This window comes from Rutidosis leptorrhynchoides, chromosome 4 (genome assembly GCF_046630445.1).
Source record: "Rutidosis leptorrhynchoides isolate AG116_Rl617_1_P2 chromosome 4, CSIRO_AGI_Rlap_v1, whole genome shotgun sequence".
Taxonomy (NCBI): domain Eukaryota; kingdom Viridiplantae; phylum Streptophyta; class Magnoliopsida; order Asterales; family Asteraceae; genus Rutidosis; species Rutidosis leptorrhynchoides.
This window is the reverse complement of record NC_092336.1, coordinates 623,098,072-623,119,919: the sequence shown is the minus strand read 5'-3', so window position 1 is coordinate 623,119,919 and position 21,848 is coordinate 623,098,072. Positions and strand designations below refer to the sequence as shown.

The window sequence follows — 21,848 nt, the reverse complement described above, 5'->3', positions numbered from 1 at the left end:
GAACTCCGTTCATCCTACCTTCCATGTATCTAACTTGAAAAAGTGTCTTGCCGAACCCGATATCGTCATCCCTCTCGAAGAACTTACTATTGATGACAAACTTCATTTTGTGGAGGAACCGGTTGAAATTGTGGACACCTCCGTCGAGACATTGAAACAAAGCCGAATCCCGATTGTCAAGGTTCGTTGGAATGCCAAAAGAGGACCCGAGTTTACTTGGGAAAGACAAGACCAAATGCAAAGGAAGTATCCTCATCTATTTGTGAATTCAGAAACGCAAGATCTCGAGGAAGAAACAACGACTACTATGCCTACTTAAATTTCGGGACGAAATTTCTTTTAAGGAGTAGGTAATGTAACATCCCGCCTTTTTCCATTTACTTTTCCGTTATACTAATATAAAGTCCGTTATATGTTTATAACATCTCCCGTTGATAAGCGTTTTAAATTATCTCGTTTAGGTAATTCACGCACCCGAACGAAAGTTGAGGGACTAAACTTGACAAGGGATCAAACCCTTGACTAGGTCAAAGGGTCAAACCCCTTTCACCCATTCATTATCATCCCCATCTCTCTCTTTCTCTCTAGCAAGAACACACCCCCATTTACAAAATTCATTCAATCATCATCTAAATCCGATATAGGAGGCTTACAACAAAATAAATTACATATTCGTGATCCTCTCTTCATCCTCTTCATTTTGGTATCAACCTCATCTCGTTTGGGTAACATTTCTAAAACACTAGTTTTCTTTAAATTTGTGTTCTTGACTTAAAAGTATGTTAATTAGTGTCTATGGCTCATTGTGATGTCGTGTATGTAATTTGTATGCTCGATTTGTTGTTTTTGGTGTAACTAGTTCATTATGAAAATTACTTGCTAAATCCTTGATTTTGGATGATCAAATGTTATTAGATTGTTAATGTGCATGTTTTAAAAGTGTTACTAGTATCATTAGCTTCATTTTGATGTATAGATTGATTAAAGAAACTTCATAAACGCGATTATTGATTTTGTGAACTTTTGGTTAGGGTTGACAACTCTTAAAACGAACTTTTGATGCGTTGAATGCTTGTTAATGTTATTGATAAGTGTTTAGTTGTATTACATGTTTCATTACCTTCAAAACGGCATATCATATGTATAAATTGGATTCCCGAAACTTAAATTGCAATTGATAAACTTGAAACTTGAAAATAAACCTCTATTGATCACTTGTCGGGATTTCGGTTATAGTATATGATGTTTTTGCTTGATGAAAAGTGCTTAGTTGCGTTCCTTGTCGAAAGAGCTTTCCGATGATATAAGATACATATCTTGATTGTTTACGGGTCATGAAATGTGTTGGTTTGTGTTTTGGTTCGTGCACTTAGGAAATGCAGCAAACAGGGCCTGGAAAACGATCTGGACGCCGTCTAGCTTCTCGGGACGCCGTCCCAATCTTAAAACCGGGACGCCGTCTAGCCAATTGGGACGCCGTCCCATTGTACTAAAACGGGCTGTTTACTTTGGTCATTTGACATAAAAATGTTTGCTATGCTACGGACCTCCGATTAACATGAAACTTGGCCAACATGCTCATATATGATTATATAACTTAGAAAAATTGTCGGATACCCAACCCGACCCCGTTGACTTTTCTGTTGACTTTGACCCGACCAAGTTGACTTTTAATCAAACTTAACCAAATAATTGTGTAATCGTTCTAACATGTTTTTATACTTGTACCTTGCATGAAACATGACAATTTGATTCACATGCTATTATGATCGAGTCTTAACGAGCCATAGGACTAATTGAACATCTTTGACCTATTGTGTTTACCGTTATTGATACAAACCTATTGTTTAGGTCAAGACTAGCATTGTTCTTTGCACACGTTTACTTGTCGAAGTACCTTACTACTCGTGCACTCAAGGTGAGATCATAGTCCCACTTTTACTCTTTTTGAACTTATATTGGGATGAGAAAACATAAACGATTCTTTTGAACTAAGTGAACACAAGAACGGGAAAACAAACATTCTACATACGAGTTTAGAACAAAAATCCTCAATTCGATTATCATTAGTTACACTTGCCGGGTGTAAGCGAGAACTTATGTTATATGGCCATATGGGTTGACAACCCTCATCTTTGACGGTTCGCTACCGTCTACGGATGAAATATATTTTCGAGAATCAGTGTTTGTTCTAGCACTAAGTGATGGGGTATACAATGGAAGGAATGTTAAGCTTTGATAATTGGGTGCTCGTGAAACAAACTTTTGGAATGTATTACTATTATTTCATTGATGCAAATCTTGTGGTTCACTTGTACTTACTTACTTAAACCTATGATTTCACCAACGTTTTCGTTGACAGATTTCTATGTTTTTCTCAGGTCCTTGAACGATACATGATACATGCTTCCGCTCATTATTTTGATACTTGCATTGGATGTCGAGTATACATGCATTTCATGGAGCGTCTTTTGACTTTCTTTAAAACTGTGTCGCATAGGTTTCACATGTAACTATAACTTTGTAACGTAACTTTTGGATGAACAATTCTTGTAAACTTTGAAACAATCTTTATTTTTGAAAGGAATGCGACATATCTTTGGTCAAATGTCACGTTAAAGACCTATGACCACGCAACGGGACCTAAGTAGTCGACGCCGTCAATTGACGATTTGTCGGGGTCGCTACATATGCAGGGTAACAAAATACGTGCAACGGTTACCAGAAATAACATTCATGTCTTCGAAAATATCTTAAGAGAAGACTCTTTCATTGAAATTTCAAATTTCGGTGTTGTTCGCTGTGATGACAAAGTCATGTTACTTCCACATGAATGGAAGATGCTCATTTACCGAACAACAACAGTTGTTCCTTGTGCACCTTTTGAACCCGCAACTGATGGCTTCAATCCAGCACCATTTCAACAAATCATTGAGTGGAAGCTAAATGCTTCTCATGTCTTTCGTATATCTTCTATTATGAAAATACTTTTTTTAATGCACACTTAAATATTTGTAACATTAAATTAGTATGTTTACTTTTTGCATGTTAATGTATTATATAATATATGGTTTTTGAAAGGACCCGTTCATATACATTATAAACGATTCACAATAGTTGATTACATTGCGAGGTATTTGACCTATATATGATATATTTTACAAATATTGCATTCGTTTTTAAAAGACAATCTTTCTTTACATCAAAAATTGACAGGCATGCATACCATTTCATAATATCCACTATCCAACTATAAATTGATTTAATAATAATCTTTGATGAACTCAATGACTCGAATGCAACGTTCTTCGAAATATGCTATGAAAGACTCCAAGTAATATCTTTAAAATGAGCAAATGCACAGCGGAAGATTTCTTTAACACCTGAGAATAAACATGCTTTAAAGTGTCAACCAAAAGGTTGGTGAGTTCATTAGTTTATCATAATCATTTATTTCCATCATTTTAATAGACCACAAGAATTTCATTTCAAGTTCTCATAAATATACGTCCCATGCATAGAGACAAAAAATAATCATTCATATGGTGAACACCTGGTAACCGACATTAACTAGATACATATAAGAATATCCCCTATCATTCTGGGATCCTCCTTCGGACATGATATAATTTCGAAGTACTAAAGCATCCGGTACTTTGGATGGGGTTTGTTAGGCCCAATAGATCTATCTTTAGGATTCGCGTCAATTAGGGTGTCTGTTCCCTAATTCTTAGATTACCAGACTTAATAAAAAGGGGCATATTCAATTTCGATAATTCAACCATATAATGTAGTTTCGATTACTTGTGTCTATTTCGAAAAACATTTATAAAAATTGCGCATGTATTCTCAGCCCAAAAATATAAAGGGTAAAAAGGCAAATGAAACTCACCATACTGTATTTCGTAGTAAAAATACATATAACGTCATTGAACAAGTGCAAGGTTGGCCTCGGATTCACGAACCTAAATTAATTATATATATTTATGTGTTGGTCAATATTTGTCTAACAAATTAGGTCAAGTCATAGTGTACCACAATCCTAATGCTCGAGACTAATATGCAAAAGTCAACAAAAGTAAATTTGGCTCAAAATAATTTCCAAAAATTTATACATGATTAATATATAGTTTAAATATCGTCGTTTTATATTTTTAAATATTTTTAAAAGATTTATTAGAGTAAATAATATAATTTATTTATTAATAAATAAAATTTTATATTATATTTATATAATAAAATATACTTTTATATATATTAAGTAATAAAATTTATAGGGTTCATTTAATATTATAAAGATAATATGATACGTATTATTAAAGTAAGTTATTACACGTAGTAAAATATGTTTGTATCAAATATTTATTTGATAAAATAATATCTATAATGATAGTAAGTAAAAGTTGTATTATTTTGTAATAATAATTATTATTATAAAAATATCAATATTTATAATTACTAAGATGACATTATGATAAAACGATAAATCTAATTATGATAACTTTAATATTTACGATAATTTTTAATATTATCTTTAAAATAATAATTCTATTTAAAATAATAATAATAATAATGATATTTTATAGTAACAATGACATTTCTATTAAAATGATAATTTTTGTTAAAATGATAGTTTTAATACTAACGATAATTTTAATAATAATAGTAATGATAAAAATAATAAGAACGATAATTTTATCTAAATCAATATCTTATAATATTTTAATTTCATCATGATACTCTTACCCATTATTTCCTAATCGTTTCGTTTAATAGCTTTTAATCGTCTTTTATATCGTGTTCGTAATAATGATAATAATAGTAATCAAAATAATTAGGTGTTACAAATATTTGTTTTAATTACACTAATATTAATAATGATAGTTACTATAACATTATTAACGATAATACTAATAATTATCTTAATGATAATATAGTAATAATAATAATAACAATAACAATAACCATTTTTAAATAATGATATATATATTAATAATGATAATAATAATAATAATACCAATAATAATAATAATAATAATAATAATAATAATAATAATAATAATAATAATAATAATTGGATAATAATAATAATACTAATTATAACTTTAACGATAATAACGATAGTAATAATAAAAAAAATAACAATTTTTAATGATAAATCCTTTTATTAATAAAGATAATAATAATAATAATAATAAGAAAAAACTAGAACGACGATAATAATAATCATTTTTAATAATAATACAAAAATTCGATGGACTATAACTTCAAATCCGTTCATCGAAATCATTCGATATCTAAATGAAAAGTTCTTAATTTTTCGCTAGCTTTCCAACGACATGCATATCTTATACCTTATCTCAGTCGCATATATAACTAATTCAGGATTCAACATAACCTAACTAAAAGCAATATCAAAAGTACAAACATGCATAATCCTATATACTCGAGCACTAGTCAGGGATACACTATTAGTATGTAAAAATTAAATTATGAGTACTCACGTATCAATATTGAGATTCAATATTGCAGGAAAGGTACGTAGACACAACGGAGATGATAAACACTATATTGACCTCACGAGGATACCCATGAACCATACCAATCACCTCCATAGCTATAACCCATAATTTCCTTAATCCAATCCCACTCGAAAAACAATTTCGAAATCACTCGGACAGCACTCTGACGTAATATTTTATGTATACTAATAATATCTTGAAATAATAAGGAGTAAATATATATATGTAAATCGATTGAGAGAGTTTAGAGAAAAATATTTTCAAGTTTCTATGAAATAATGAAACCTATTGAATTCTATTTATAATAGATTTTTGAATTATTAAAGTGAATTATTAAAGTATGAATTATTAAAGTGAATTATTAAAGTATGAATTATTAAAGTGAATTATTAAAGTATGAATTATTAAAGTGAATTATTAAAGTATGAATTATTAAAGTGAATTATTAAAGTATGAATTATTAAAGTGAATTATTAAAGTTAAAGTAAAGTAAAAATAAAGTAAAGGTAAAGTTTAAGTATAGTAAAAGTATAAAACTATGTACGTATAATACGCGTATAAATATATATAATATTAATTTAAATCGTTATATATATTTAATAAAATAAAATATAAATATCATTATCTTTATCATACTGGTTAAGTAATGAGTTGTCAAAAGTGGTTCTAGATATTTATAAAAGTTATATACGTTTTAATAATAAAGTTCTTTTTAAACTGAAAACGTTTTTGTACGTTTGAAACTAAATCAAATAAATATAATAATTTTGTTTTCCAAAATCAAATATATTTTTAAGAATCATTTTGTTTAAAGGTTAAAATAATGGAAATCGTTATATCATAAAATGTTTTAAAAAAATAGAATCATATATATTAATAATAGGTTTCAAGTTTTTAAATTACAGTTTGTTGGTGAAGCATGGGATAAAGTTCAAAGGTTAAATAAACGTATGAAATCATCTTAATGAAAAATGTCGAGTTACTTAACTTGTCGATATCGAACATCTAAGTTATTTACACTTCACGTTCTTACTTATAAATCACTTTACCATTTTCCGAATGTTGTCAAAAAGAATAGATTTCTTAAATCACAGTGGACCTCATAACATAGACCCGTAATCATATCATAATGTATCTGATAAATCAACAATTTGATATTATCTTCTAATTCCATCGATAAACATATTGAAACAAATACGATCATGTAAAGTATTATACGTTTAATACTTTATTAATATTCTCAAGTTATAATATATATATATATATACATATTTATTTATATATAACGGTTCGTGAATCGTCTGAATTTGGTCGAGGTTATAATGAATGTATGAACACAATTTAAAATTCTTGAGATTTAACTTAACAAACTTTGCTTATCGTGTCAGAATAATATAAAGATAAAGTTTAAATTTGATTGGAAATTTCCGGGTTGTCACAGTACCTACCCGTTAAAGAAATTTCGTCCCGAAATTTGAGTGGAAAGGTCGTGAATGATAATAAGTATGTTTTCATGATGCATACAGGCTGAAAATTAGAGTTTTATCATCAGCGAATAATTTGGATAAACAATCCATTTATATGAAGAGTACGAATGAAGCTAACATAGAAGAGTGAAATGAGTAAGTGTAGATTCATCTTATCATTTGACGTAGATATGATTGATTTCCAGATTTCAAGGGATTTGAAGAAAATCTTTGTAATAAGATTTGATTCTCCGGTAACAAAAGGAATTAGGATCCGCTTTAAATGCGATCGTCCATTTTAATTGTTCTGTCAGAGATTTTCTTACAAATTCACCTCCTTCCTTTTCTTACAACTCACACCTTCTGTTGATGCATTTTATGCAAGTCCCTAGACATCTACCCACGTCCATTGCAGGTACAACAGTTTACAGGCCACCATGATCGTTCGTTATTATCCTATTTGTGTTTGTATGTGGTTACAGCAACTGCAGGAACGAGATGTGGATGTTTGACTATGTTAGACTTAGTCAGACGTCCGAGTGAAGCCTCACTCGTACGGCTGACAGGCTCATACGTACGGTTGATGCTGAGCTAAGTCACAATTACAATCTAAATGAGAAGACACGAGTGAGTGATCACCCGTACGGCTGATGAAGCCAACTCGTATGTGTGATGGATGAATCGTACGGGTGAGTCAATAGCAGGGGTATATAAAGTCTTATGTTCTTCATTTTTAGGTTAAGCCTCTCATTTGTTACACACACTCAGATCTGGTGAGCTCCTCCGATTCTCTCTCAACCCAAATCACCCAGGTGGTGAATAATAGCTCTAGATGTTGATCTAATCACACTTGATTTAGTTGTGGTATGACTAAATTAATCACAAAAAGCTTAACCTATTCACTAGAGGGTTTGATTCACTTATTTCGTCATTGTGTGAGTTAAATCTGTTGATTTCTAAGTTCCTAGTCATGTTTCATCACCTTCTATTCTTTCCCCCTCAACTCATATTTTAAAGTATTCACCAATATGCTCCATCCAGTTCTGATTCTCGATATACTTATAACTTTCATATCGGTCATTCTTCTTTTTCATCTACCGCCGGAAGAATCTATTTACTTCTACTATACTCCTGGGTTTACAGTGTTTCTAGTTCTCCCGTGTCTTTATATTGCTATATGCATCGATATATATGGTTTATAATTTTTGGTTTGTCGTTGGGCTTTATATCTTCTCTTATATTTCAAAGTCTCTGTTTCTATCTTCTATAATCATTGTCATCCACAGTTAATGCTCTCTTTTATTTGCTGCAATTTATACCCCAATTTCTATTTCGGAGTTTTGTCCTTTCATTTCTTCTTCTTGCGATTAAGCACCGCTTGTAATGGTCCAGAATTCACAAATATGATTTTCGGAATGAACATTGTTAATGTTCTAGGAAGGAAATTGTGATGGCACGATCTTGACTTGTCAAATTACTAGAATACCTTGGAAAAGGCCGAATCATCAAGAAATATTTTCTTGATATTTTAGAGGTTAAATAGAATACAAGAGTCATATAACATGGCACATGATGATGTTATGATCTGTGAATCATCACGTTCCATTTAGAAACTCAGCATGAATTACTGTAATATAATCACGTTGATCAAGTGTCATTATATTATACTAACTCATGCTTCAGTTTCCAACACTACTTCAAAAACATTCATATTTTAAACTCAAAGGTTTACAGAGTATAGGGACTAAACAGTTTCCTTTTTGATGTAATACAGATAGTGCAAAGAGATAAATGATTCCAGATAAGAATAGTTATGGAAATATCTTCAGAAATATGGAGGATATTTATAATAAAAGATACGATGATATCTTAGAATTTCTAATATTCGAGGATGATGAAGAATATTGTCTGTAAGGGTTTAGTGTCAGGAGCAAGGTATTCGTTAATGACTTCAGCAGACACTGAATCATTTGGATTCTTTGAAGGTAGGTTCAGTCTTTGTGATTTGTCCACAGCCTCCTTCATACTTTGCTCAATCCGTTTTCCAGTTCCAAAACTTCTCTATTTCTGAGCTTTGTTAATACACTAATCTTTATCATCAAACTTTTTACTACTAAGGTCGTTTACAGTTTTTGTTGCTTCATCAGCATTTCGAGAACTAGTTCGCGGTTCAGAGTGTTTTTCAGAAACTTCACATTCGAAGTATGTAAGCCTTGGAAATAGACGTTATGTATAACTGTTGGCGTCAACATGCTGTGAGATTTCAAAATACTGATTGCTAACTCCCAATGATTCGTATGACAATTCTCGTTACAAGAGACAGATGAGTAAATGATGAGGTTTCGATAAATATAAAGATTCTTCGGAATGCCCAAGATCAGTGAAGTTGTTGGTAAGTTTATTGCTAATGTGGTGGAATATGAAAGGTTCTCCGGTAACAAAAGGGTAATCACATATATCAAAATTATGATAAGGCTACTCCGAATGAAAAAATCGAAGTTGTCTTGCTGGAGCTGTGATATAATTTGCTACTTTGCAAAGGAATTGCAAGGTTATTTTTGCTAATAAATGCCAAAAGATCTGACACAGATATGTGTTGAATTATGACTTTGGTTTCGAGAGCTTTTTAAGTACATAACTGTGGGTAATATGTGGTTGGATTATCATCTCGATTGCTCATTATTTGAAGTGTCTTCAGAGATTTTCGAAGGGTTTGAACATAGATTGTAATCGTTTGTATACATTTGATGTTCTAACACACTTTTGAAGTCAAAGTATAGCTTTGAAAGATGTAGGAATCTAAAAGTAATGGTACCGGTTATATCTCGAATTGAATTCTGAGATTTTAAAATCAGAATACGTAATTGGGTTTGAATGAGTATGGTTGTTTTGATTTCTATGAAAGAATGTATTTTATTGTGAAAGTAGGAAGTATAATTGATAATTTGCTTAATCTGATTCGAAGAATGTAACATATTAATTGTTAATTTATATATATCTCTCGGGTATTACCTACCCGTTAAAAAAATTTCACAATTAATATTTTGTACATAAGAATTTTATTACAGTCTTTATGAAAATATATATGTATATATTCTCCTCAGATGTAACATAGATTTTAATGAGTTAATACTAAATTAAACTTATTCGATTTACGGTTGGAACTAGAATTGAATAATTCCTTGAAGGTTTAGAGGTTACATAAGTATTTCTTCAATAATATTGAAATTATGAATCAATACTTCGTTATTTGTTGAGAAGTGATGTTGGTTTTCGTTAAATTCTTGTGAACTTCGCAAAGTACGAATGATGTTATCTGAAAAGTTTCGGTTACATCAATGATGAAGTGTAAATCCAAATATATACTTGATTTATTAGGAATTGGAATTTGTTGAATTGAGACAGAGATTGTAGTTAACGGTGGTTAAGTCGCGGGTGAGGGACGTATATTATTGCATATTTGTAATATGAATTAACTGAGTAGTTAAGATTCACACACAATAGCTTAGCACGGAAAGATTTGTTTTTTTTATTTCAAAAAAAAAAATATATATATATATATATATATATATATATAATATATATATATAATTTCTTCAGAGGGAATGAGTTAATTCTTCATAACTTGTTGATACAATATACACGTTATTGATTCGTAATGATGTCCACAGTGATTCTTGAACTGACGGAGTTTGTGATGTTATAGGTGTTGTTGATTCTGATGTTGACTGTACTGACGATGCTGGTGACGTTGACGGTACTGTTGATGCTGTTGGTAAAACAAGTTTAACTTGTTAATCACACACCATTTTTGTCAGGGTTTCTACTCTTCTTTCTATCATTTTGGTTCGCTTAACTGATTTATGGTTAGGGCTAGATTAGATAATCTCTAAGACTTTAGAGATTATATAATCGCCGCAGAATGTTTCTCCAATGAAGTTATGAATTAATACTTCGTCAGTTATTGTTGTTGGTACTCCTTGGTATCTATGGTGCGTATGACGTTGATGCTCGTGGGACAGATTGTGAAGTTGAGGTTTACAACGCGGTTGTGGTTGGAGGTGGTAATGGTACTGTTGGCGTTGATGATGGTGGTACTGGTTATGCTGCTGGTGCTGCTGCTGGTGTTTGTAATCTCTGCACCATATTCTCCAAACCCACTACCCGAGCGCGAAGTTCGTTGACTTCTTCTATTATTCCATAATGATTATCGGTCGGAACGAGCGGATAAATAAAATCTAGAATTTGATGTAGTATATAATCGTGACGAGATACCCTGGAAATGAGAGAGAAAATAGTGTCTCGAACAAGTTCGCCGATAAGTGCTTCAGGTTCTTCGCCAAGAGGACAATGTGGTGGATGGAAAGGATCGCCTTCTTCTTGTTTCCAATGATTGAGGAGGCTACGAACCCATCTGAAATGTCCCGTTCTTATTGATTAAAAACGTTCCATATTAATTGATTTCGTTGCGAGGTTTTGACCTCTATATGAGACGTTTTTCAAAGACTGCATTCATTTTTAAAACAAACCATAACCTTTATTTCATAAATAAAGGTTTAAAAAGCTTTACGTAGATTATCAAATAATGATAATCTAAAATATCCTGTTTACACACGACCATTACATAATGGTTTACAATACAAATATGTTACATCGAAATCAGTTTCTTGAATGCAGTTTTTACACAATATCATACAAACATGGACGCCAAATCTTGTCCTTATTTTAGTATGCAACAGCGGAAGCTCTTAATATTCACCTGAGAATAAACATGCTTTAAACGTCAACAAAAATGTTGGTGAGTTATAGGTTTAACCTATATATATCAAATCGTAACAATAGACCACAAGATTTCATATTTCAATACACATCCCATACATAGAGATAAAAATCATTCATGGTGAACACCTGGTAACCGACATTAACAAGATGCATATATAAGAATATCCCCATCATTCCGGGATCCTCCTTCGGACATGATATAAATTTCGAAGTACTAAAGCATCCGGTACTTTGGATGGGGCTTGTTGGGCCCGATAGATCTATCTTTAGGATTAGCGTCAATTAGGGTGTCTGTTCCCTAATTCTTAGATTACCAGACTTAATAAAAAGGGGCATATTCGATTTCGATAATTCAACCATAGAATGTAGTTTCACGTACTTGTGTCTATTTTGTAAATCATTTATAAAACCTGCATGTATTCTCATCCCAAAAATATTAGATTTTAAAAGTGGGACTATAACTCACTTTCACAGATTTTTACTTCGTCGGGAAGTAAGACTTGGCCACTGGTTGATTCACGAACCTATAACAATATATACATATATATCAAAGTATGTTCAAAATATATTTACAACACTTTTAATATATTTTGATGTTTTTAGTTTTATTAAGTCAGCTGTCCTCGTTAGTAACCTACAACTAGTTGTCCACAGTTAGATGTACAGAAATAAATCGATAAATATTATCTTGAATCAATCCACGACCCAGTGTATACGTATCTCAGTATTGATCACAACTCAAACTATATATATTTTGGAATCAACCTCAACCCTGTATAGCTAACTCCAACATTCACATATAGAGTGTCTATGGTTGTTCCGAAATATATATAGATGTGTCGACATGATAGGTCGAAACATTGTATACGTGTCTATGGTATCTCAAGATTACATAATATACAATACAAGTTGATTAAGTTATGGTTGGAATAGATTTGTTACTAATTTTCACGTAGCTAAAATGAGAAAAATTATCCAATCTTGTTTTACCCATAACTTCTTCATTTTAAATCCGTTTTGAGTGAATCAAATTGCTATGGTTTCATATTGAACTATATTTTATGAATCTAAACAGAGAAAGTATAGGTTTATAGTCGAAAAAATAAGTTACAAGTCGTTTTTGTAAAGGTAGTCATTTCAGTCGAAAGAACGACGTCTAGATGACCATTTTAGAAAACATACTTCCACTTTGAGTTTAACCATAATTTTTGGATATAGTTTCATGTTCATAATAAAAATCATTTTCTCAGAATAACAACTTTTAAATCAAAGTTTATCATAGTTTTTAATTAACTAACCCAAAACAGCCCGCGGTGTTACTACGACGGCGTAAATCCGGTTTTACGGTGTTTTTCGTGTTTCCAGATTTTAAATCATTAAGTTAGCATATCATATAGATATAGAACATGTGTTTAGTTGATTTTAAAAGTCAAGTTAGAAGGATTAACTTTTGTTTGCGAACAAGTTTAGAATTAACTAAACTATGTTCTAGTGATTACAAGTTTAAAACTTCGAATAAGATAGCTTTATATGTATGAATCGAATGATGTTATGAACATCATTACTACCTTAAGTTCCTTGGATAAATCTACTGGAAAAGAGAAAAATGGATCTAGCTTCAATGGATCCTTGGATGGCTCGAAGTTCTTGAAGCAGAATCATGACACGAAAACAAGTTCAAGTAAGATCATCACTTGAAATAAGATTGTTATAGTTATAGAAATTGAACCAAAGTTTGAATATGATTATTACCTTGTATTAGAATGATAACCTACTGTAAGAAACAAAGATTTCTTGAGGTTAGATGATCACCTTACAAGATTGGAAGTGAGCTAGCAAACTTGAAAGTATTCTTGATTTTATGAAACTAGAACTTTTGGAATTTATGAAGAACACTTAGAACTTGAAGATAGAACTTGAGAGAGATCAATTAGATGAAGAAAATTGAAGAATGAAAGTGTTTGTAGGTGTTTTTGGTCGTTGGTGTATGGATTAGATATAAAGGATATGTAATTTTGTTTTCATGTAAATAAGTCATGAATGATTACTCATATTTTTGTAATTTTATGAGATATTTCATGCTAGTTGCCAAATGATGGTTCCCACATGTGTTAGGTGACTCACATGGGCTGCTAAGAGCTGATCATTGGAGTGTATATACCAATAGTACATACATCTAAAAGCTGTGTATTGTACGAGTACGAATACGGGTGCATACGAGTAGAATTGTTGATGAAACTGAACGAGGATGTAATTGTAAGCATTTTTGTTAAGTAGAAGTATTTTGATAAGTGTATTGAAGTCTTTCAAAAGTGTATAAATACATATTAAAACACTACATGTATATACATTTTAACTGAGTCGTTAAGTCATCGTTAGTCGTTACATGTAAGTGTTGTTTTGAAACCTTTAGGTTAACGATCTTGTTAAATGTTGTTAACCCAATGTTTATAATATCAAATGAGATTTTAAATTATTATATTATTATGATATTATCATGTATGAATATCTCTTAATATGATATATATATACATTAAATGTCTTTACAACGATAATCGTTACATATATGTCTCGTTTAAAAATCATTAAGTTAGTAGTCTTGTTTTTACATATGTAGTTCATTGTTAATATACTTAATGATATGTTTACTTATCATAGTATCATGTTAACTATATATATATCCATATATATGTCATCATATAGTTTTTACAAGTTTTAACATTCGTGAATCACCGGTCAACTTGGGTGGTCAATTGTCTATATGAAACCTATTTCAATTAATCAAGTCTTAACAAGTTTGATTGCTTAACATGTTGGAAACATTTAATCATGTAAATATCAATCTCAATTAATATATATAAACATGGAAAAGTTCGGGTCACTACACCATCCCCAATTCATCCAGAATAGGTGATGACTGATTGGTTGATCCATTCCGGTCACACTGCTTTCGAAGTTTGAGTGAGATTCCATTTCGGAATCCGAGTGACTTGAACTGATGACAAATTCCATTTCGTACGATTGGATAAAGGATTTTCGATATAAAAATGATTTTTCGGCTATCGGGTGGTATTCTATTTACATAGGATATCTATATATAGAGATCAAAAGATTTCATAGATTACGGAGGAATTTGCGGGGTATGTCAGGTAAAGTTTAAAGTAACAGATACGATAAGATATGATTTAGCAGATACGCTAAGATATGAAGTTTCCCTATACACTACTCATGCAATTAATGTAGCAAGACGTGTCTAGACTAATAATGATAAGCAGGTAATTTCCTATGGATGATAAGCAGATGATTTCCGACTAGAAATGATAAGCAAAACTTTTGACATGCAGACACGGTCGAAGTCCAGACTCACTAATGCATCCTAACGACTTATCAGTTAGACACACTAATGCAGACCTGGTTCGCTAAGACCACCGCTCTGATACCAACTGAAAGGACCCGTTCATATACATTATAAACGATTCACAATAGTTGATTACATTACGAGGTATTTGACCTATATATGATATATTTTACAAACATTGCATTCGTTTTTAAAAGACAATCTTTCTTTACATCAAAAATTGACAGGCATGCATACCATTTCATAATATCCACTATCCAACTATAAATTGATTTAATAATAATCTTTGATGAACTCAATGACTCGAATGCAACGTTCTTCGAAATATGCTATGAAAGACTCCAAGTAATATCTTTAAAATGAGCAAATGCACAGCGGAAGATTTCTTTAACACCTGAGAATAAACATGCTTTAAAGTGTCAACCAAAAGGTTGGTGAGTTCATTAGTTTATCATAATCATTTATTTCCATCATTTTAATAGACCACAAGAATTTCATTTCCAGTTCTCATAAATATACGTCCCATGCATAGAGACAAAAAATAATCATTCATATGGTGAACACCTGGTAACCGACATTAACTAGATACATATAAGAATATCCCCTATCATTCCGGGATCCTCCTTCGGACATGATATAATTTCGAAGTACTAAAGCATCCGGTACTTTGGATGGGGTTTGTTAGGCCCAATAGATCTATCTTTAGGATTCGCGTCAATTAGGGCGTCTGTTCCCTAATTCTTAGATTACCAGACTTAATAAAAAGGGGCATATTCGATTTCAATAATTCAACCATATAATGTAGTTTCGATTACTTGTGTCTATTTCGAAAAACATTTATAAAAATTGCGCATGTATTCTCAGCCCAAAAATATAAAGGGTAAAAAGGCAAATGAAACTCACCATACTGTATTTCGTAGTAAAAATACATATAACGTCATTGAACAAGTGCAAGGTTGGCCTCGGATTCACGAACCTAAATTAATTATATATATTTATGTGTTGGTCAATATTTGTCTAACAAATTAGGTCAAGTCATAGTGTACCACAATCCTAATGCTCGAGACTAATATGCAAAAGTCAACAAAAGTAAATTTGACTCAAAATAATTTCCAAAAATTTATACATGATTAATATATAGTTTAAATATCGTCGTTTTATATTTTTAAATATTTTTAAAAGATTTATTAGAGTAAATAATATAATTTATTTATTAATAAATAAAATTTTATATTATATTTATATAATAAAATATACTTTTATATATATTAAGTAATAAAATTTATAGGGTTCATTTAATATTATAAAGATAATATGATACGTATTATTAAAGTAAGTTATTACACGTAGTAAAATATGTTTGTATCAAATATTTATTTGATAAAATAATATCTATAATGATAGTAAGTAAAAGTTGTATTATTTTGTAATAATAATTATTATTATAAAAATATCAATATTTATAATTACTAAGATGACATTATGATAAAACGATAATTCTAATTATGATAACTTTAATATTTACGATAATTTTTAATATTATCTTTAAAATAATAATTCTATTTAAAATAATAATAATAATGATATTTTATAGTAACAATGACATTTCTATTAAAATGATAATTTTTGTTAAAATGATAGTTTTAATACTAACGATAATTTTAATAATAATAGTAATGATAAAAATAATAAGAACGATAATTTTATCTAAATCAATATCTTATAATATTTTAATTTCATCATGATACTCTTACCCATTATTTCCTAATCGTTTCGTTTAATAGCTTTTAATCGTCTTTTATATCGTGTTCGTAATAATGATAATAATAGTAATCAAAATAATTAGGTGTTACAAATATTTGTTTTAATTACACTAATATTAATAATGATAGTTACTATAACATTATTAACGATAATACTAATAATTATCTTAATGATAATATAGTAATAATAATAATAACAATAACAATAACCATTTTTAAATAATGATATATATATTAATAATGATAATAATAATAATAATACCAATAATAATAATAATAATAATAATAATAATAATAATAATAATAATAATAATAATTGGATAATAATAATAATACTAATTATAACTTTAACGATAATAACGATAGTAATAATAAAAAAAATAACAATTTTTAATGATAATAATTATCTCAGTTTGACATCTCTCTCTCTCTCTCTAACGGATCCCTACACCAAGAACCACAAAAATTTTTGACTCTAATTTTCCATCTAAGTCAGTTCAAATTAGCATACACCACCATCCCCATATTTCGCATCGCACTTGTACGATCCTATTACGTATAGTTTCACCGGAATCGGACTAGCCACGCGCCGAAAAATTTTCCGGCAAGACTTGGTGTTTGTTTCCCGGCCTATCTCAAACCTCTCCGGTCTGAATCCGGCGACGGTCTGATTCCGGCGATTATTGCACCACCGCCTACGAATCCGTCTACGGAAAGACTCTTTGGTGCTGTAGGTTTCCCGGACTGCTGTTGCTAGGCTACCGCCGGCCACCTTGCCGGAAAAATTATCTCCTGGCCGGTTACATTCTCCACTTTCTCCATTGCTTCTACGTTCCTGTTTTAATTCATTATTCACCTGCCTAGATTTATTGCTTTTATTTATGAAACTTGATACACCACCTCTTCTGTCTTACGCTTATCTAGTTACCTGCTATTTGCTGTTTTTTTAACTTTGCTTTGCTGCTTATTTTATTTGCACATGTTCATATAATTATTTTAATCTTGTTAGCAAGTAATTGCCTCTTTGTTAGTATTTTTTGGAAACTGTTTTGGTTGACTGGCCGGTACTTTGATCAAGATAGATAGTTATTTTATCCATTTTTATATTTATAATTAAGTATTAAATTAATAACTTATTATTTCATATCTTTTTAATCGTAGATTGTGTATTGGGATGCTATTTGTGCTTTTTTGATAGTTTATTACTGTATTATATTAATATATATAACAACTTTTTTTTCTCATCTTTTATTTCATATTATAATTGTTGTATTTTTCCTTCTAACTTGTTATAAGCTAAATTTTTGGTTAGGTTACTTATAATTTTATATATAATATATATAATATAATAATTTACCTACTGTTTTTCGTTGGTGTAATTTCGTTGTTATTTACTCCCTATTTTTTATTTATATTTCTTCTACTTGCTTATAGTTATTATTACTTTATCTTTTTTACTACTAGCTGCTCGTAGTTTGGTAAGATAGACACTAGACGTTCTTATGATTTCTTAAGGTCATGTCCTTCTGGTTCTGGGGCGGGTAGGTCGGTTGGGCCTAGAAGCGGCAATAGGTTAGCGAGGTTGGGTAGGATTAGAGTGGGTAGTTGGAATGTGGGAACTTTGACCGGCAAGCGGTATGAACTGGTCGAGACTTTACGAGAATGCAAAGTGGACATTTTGTGCGTCCAAGAGACTAGATGGAAAGGTCGAGGGGCGGCTAGGATCAATGACTACAAGTTGTGGTTCTCGGGATCGAGAGTAGCTAGGAATGGGGTTGGAATCATTATTGGCCCACCCTACAACGAGTATGTTGTGGATGTAGGTAGACGGAGCGACAGGATTATGTCGGTTAGGTTGGTTATTCAGGAGGTGACTTTCACGGTAATTTGCGCTTACGCACCCCATGCGGGCCGTGGAGATGCTGAAAAGAGACACTTCTGGGAATCGTTAGACGCGGTTGTGAGGATGTGCCCTTCGGACCATAGTTTACTTATTGGTGGAGATCTCAATGGCCATATAGGATCTGATGTTGAGGGATATGCGGGAGTCCACGGGGGTTTTGGGTACGGAGCTAGAAATGAGGAAGGACTCTCTATTCTTGAATTTGCTGTTGCCCACGACTTGGCAGTTGTGAATTCGTTTTTCAAGAAGAGGGATGCTCAGTTAGCAACTTTTCATAGCGGAGGTCATAGTACCCAGATTGACTACCTGTTAATTCGCAAAGGGGATCTTAGGACTTGTGGAGACTGTAAGGTCCTGACTGCCTGGACATGCTCCTCCCAGCACAGACTGTTGGTCATGGATTTGGTTCTCCAGAGACGGGCCACCAAGAGTGTGAGACAAGCCCAACCTAAGATCTTGTGGAAGAAGTTGAACGGAGAGAAGGCAGAGACCTTTAAAACTACGGTTATAGGTAGAGTGGATGCTGATTTAGAAATGATATCCAATGATGACACGGATCAGATGTGGAATTGTCTGGCGTCCTCCATTAGAGAGGTAGCCAAGGAAACCCTAGGTGTGGCTCTAGGTACATGTAGAGGCCATAGGGCTGTTAGAGAATCATGGTGGTTCAGTGAAGAGGTTCAAAGCAAAGTTGCGCTTAAGCAACTAAGGTTTAGGGAGCTCATTGCTGGTGGGGAGGGGACTCCGACGGATAGAATTAGGGCTGTAGAGAGATATAAAGAAGCCAAAAGAGAAGCTAAGAAGGCTGTAGCCCTAGCAAAAGAAAATGCATATGAAGATCTGTATAAGAAACTTGACTCCAAAGAGGGAGCTAATGATATTTACAAGATAGCCAAAGCTAGGGAGCGAAGACGCATGGATCTTGATAACATCAAGTTTATCAAAAATGAAGATGGTCAAACTTTAGTTAAGGAAGACGAAATTAGGAAAAGATGGGAAGAGTATTTCTCATCTCTCTTCGTAGTGGGAAGACCAGAGCGCCACGAGGACTTACAAGACGCTGATATAGAACAATCCCATAACAGCATAGATTGCGAGAGGATTAGCGAAGAGGAAGTAAGATTGGCACTACGAAAGATGGGGAGAAATAAATCAGTGGGACCGGATCAGATCCCTATTGAGGCGTGGCGGTGCCTGGGCGACACTGGTGTTAGATGGCTGACTTGCCTTTTTAACAAGACGTTTCGAAGCTCTAAAATGCCTATGGAATGGAGACTGAGTGAGACTATTCCCATCTATAAGAACAAGGGGGATGCTCAATGTTGCGGTAACTATAGAGGCATAAAATTACTTAGTCATACTATGAAGCTTTGGGAGAAAGTGATTGAGACTAGACTTCGACGCGAAACCAATGTTTCGGAGAACCAATTTGGTTTTATGCCAAAGCGCTCTTCGATAGAGGCAATCCATATTATTAGGAACCTTATGGAGAAGTATAGAGAAAAGCAAAAGAACCTAGAGATGGTCTTCTTAGACTTAGAGAAGGCCTACGATTGCGTGCCACGAAACTTGATTTGGAAGACCCTTAAGGGCAGAAGTATCTCGAGTAGGTATATTAATGTTATTAGAGATATGTATGAAGGGGCGAAGTCTTGTGTTCGAACACCGGTGGGAAATACTGAAGTTTTCCCAATAGAAGTAGGCCTGCACCAGGGATCGGCCCTTAGCCCTTTCCTTTTCGCTTTGATCATTGATGAACTTTCTCGAGGGATACAAGAATGCATCCCTTGGTGCCTGATTTTTGCCGATGATATTGTGCTCGTTTCGGATTCTAAGGAGGAGCTTAATAGAAGGCTGGAGCAATGGAGGGTGGCCTTAGAAAGTAACGGTCTATACATTAGTAGACAAAAGACAGAATATCTTAGTTGCGATTTTGATAGGAATGTTGATGAACAAAGTGATGGAGTGAACATCTGTATTGGAGACCAGATCTTGCATCCACAAACTTCGTTTAGATACCTGGGCTCGGTGCTACACAAATCGGGGAGGATAGATGAAGACGTGTCGCACCGAATTAAGGTAGGGTGGGTGAAGTGGAGAGCAGCGACTGGAGTCTTATGCGACAAGAAGATCCCCCTTAAGCTGAAAGGGAAATTCTTCAAGGTGGCAATTAGACCTGCCATGTTATACGGATCAGAGTGTTGGCCTATGACGAAAGCACAAGAGAGGAGGATGGAGGTGGCAGAGATGAGGATGCTTAGGTGGACATGTGGTAAAACCATGTTAGATATGATTCCTAATAGTGTTTTTAGGGAGAACCTGAAAGTTAGAAGCATCATCGACAAGCTTAGAGAAGAACGACTTCGATGGTTTGGGCATGTGAGAAGACGACCTCCTACTGCCCCTGTTAGGAGGGTCGAGACACTTACGGTTGACGGCGTAAGAAGAAGGGGTAGACCTACGCGTAGGTGGGAAGATAGGATAAAGCTAGACTTGAAGGAGCTCTTATTGACCGAGGACATGACCTCTGATAGGGTTGCGTGGAGGACTAGAATTAGAATAGACGAGTAGGTTTTTTGGTTTTGTTTGTGTGTTTGTGGTTTTGTGGGTCTGTGTGGGTATCTTCTTTCACTCTGCTCTTTGCTCTTTGCTGGTTTTTTTTTTTTTTTTTTTTTTTTTTTTTTTTTTTTTTTTTTTTTTTTTTTTCTCCTCTAGACCCATGCATCGATGGTGTAAGTTTGGACATGTGGGTTTCTATGTGTATGTATGGATGTTCGTGTTTGTATGTATGTATTTAACTTTGTTCGCAAGTTTATGTTTGGTTGTTTGTATGTTCGCTTGTTTTGCTTTTCTGCTTGTCTTTGATTGTATTTATGTATTTATGTATGTTTGTATTTATGTATGGTTGTATGTTTATATGTATGTATAGTTATATGTTTGGTTGTATGTATATTCGTATGTTTGTATGTATATCCGTATGTTGGTATGTATATTCGTATGTTTGTATGTTTTATATCTATGTATGCGTATGTTGGTTTTCCCGTATGTATGCTT

General features: G+C 32.5%; 1 protein-coding gene across 1 annotated transcript in view; it reads left to right on the top strand.

The window, feature by feature from the left end:
- The window catches only part of LOC139843078 (uncharacterized), a 39,253-nt gene extending 17,723 nt beyond the window's left edge, over nt 1–21,530 (top strand). Inside the window, exons 2-5 of the mRNA XM_071833156.1 lie at nt 17,454–17,621; nt 18,366–20,121; nt 20,437–20,873; nt 21,510–21,530. Coding sequence (XP_071689257.1) covers nt 17,454–17,621; nt 18,366–20,121; nt 20,437–20,873; nt 21,510–21,530 — 2,382 coding nt within the window. The remainder of the gene's footprint in view (nt 1–17,453; nt 17,622–18,365; nt 20,122–20,436; nt 20,874–21,509) is intronic.
- The last annotated feature ends 318 nt before the right edge of the window (nt 21,531–21,848 follow it).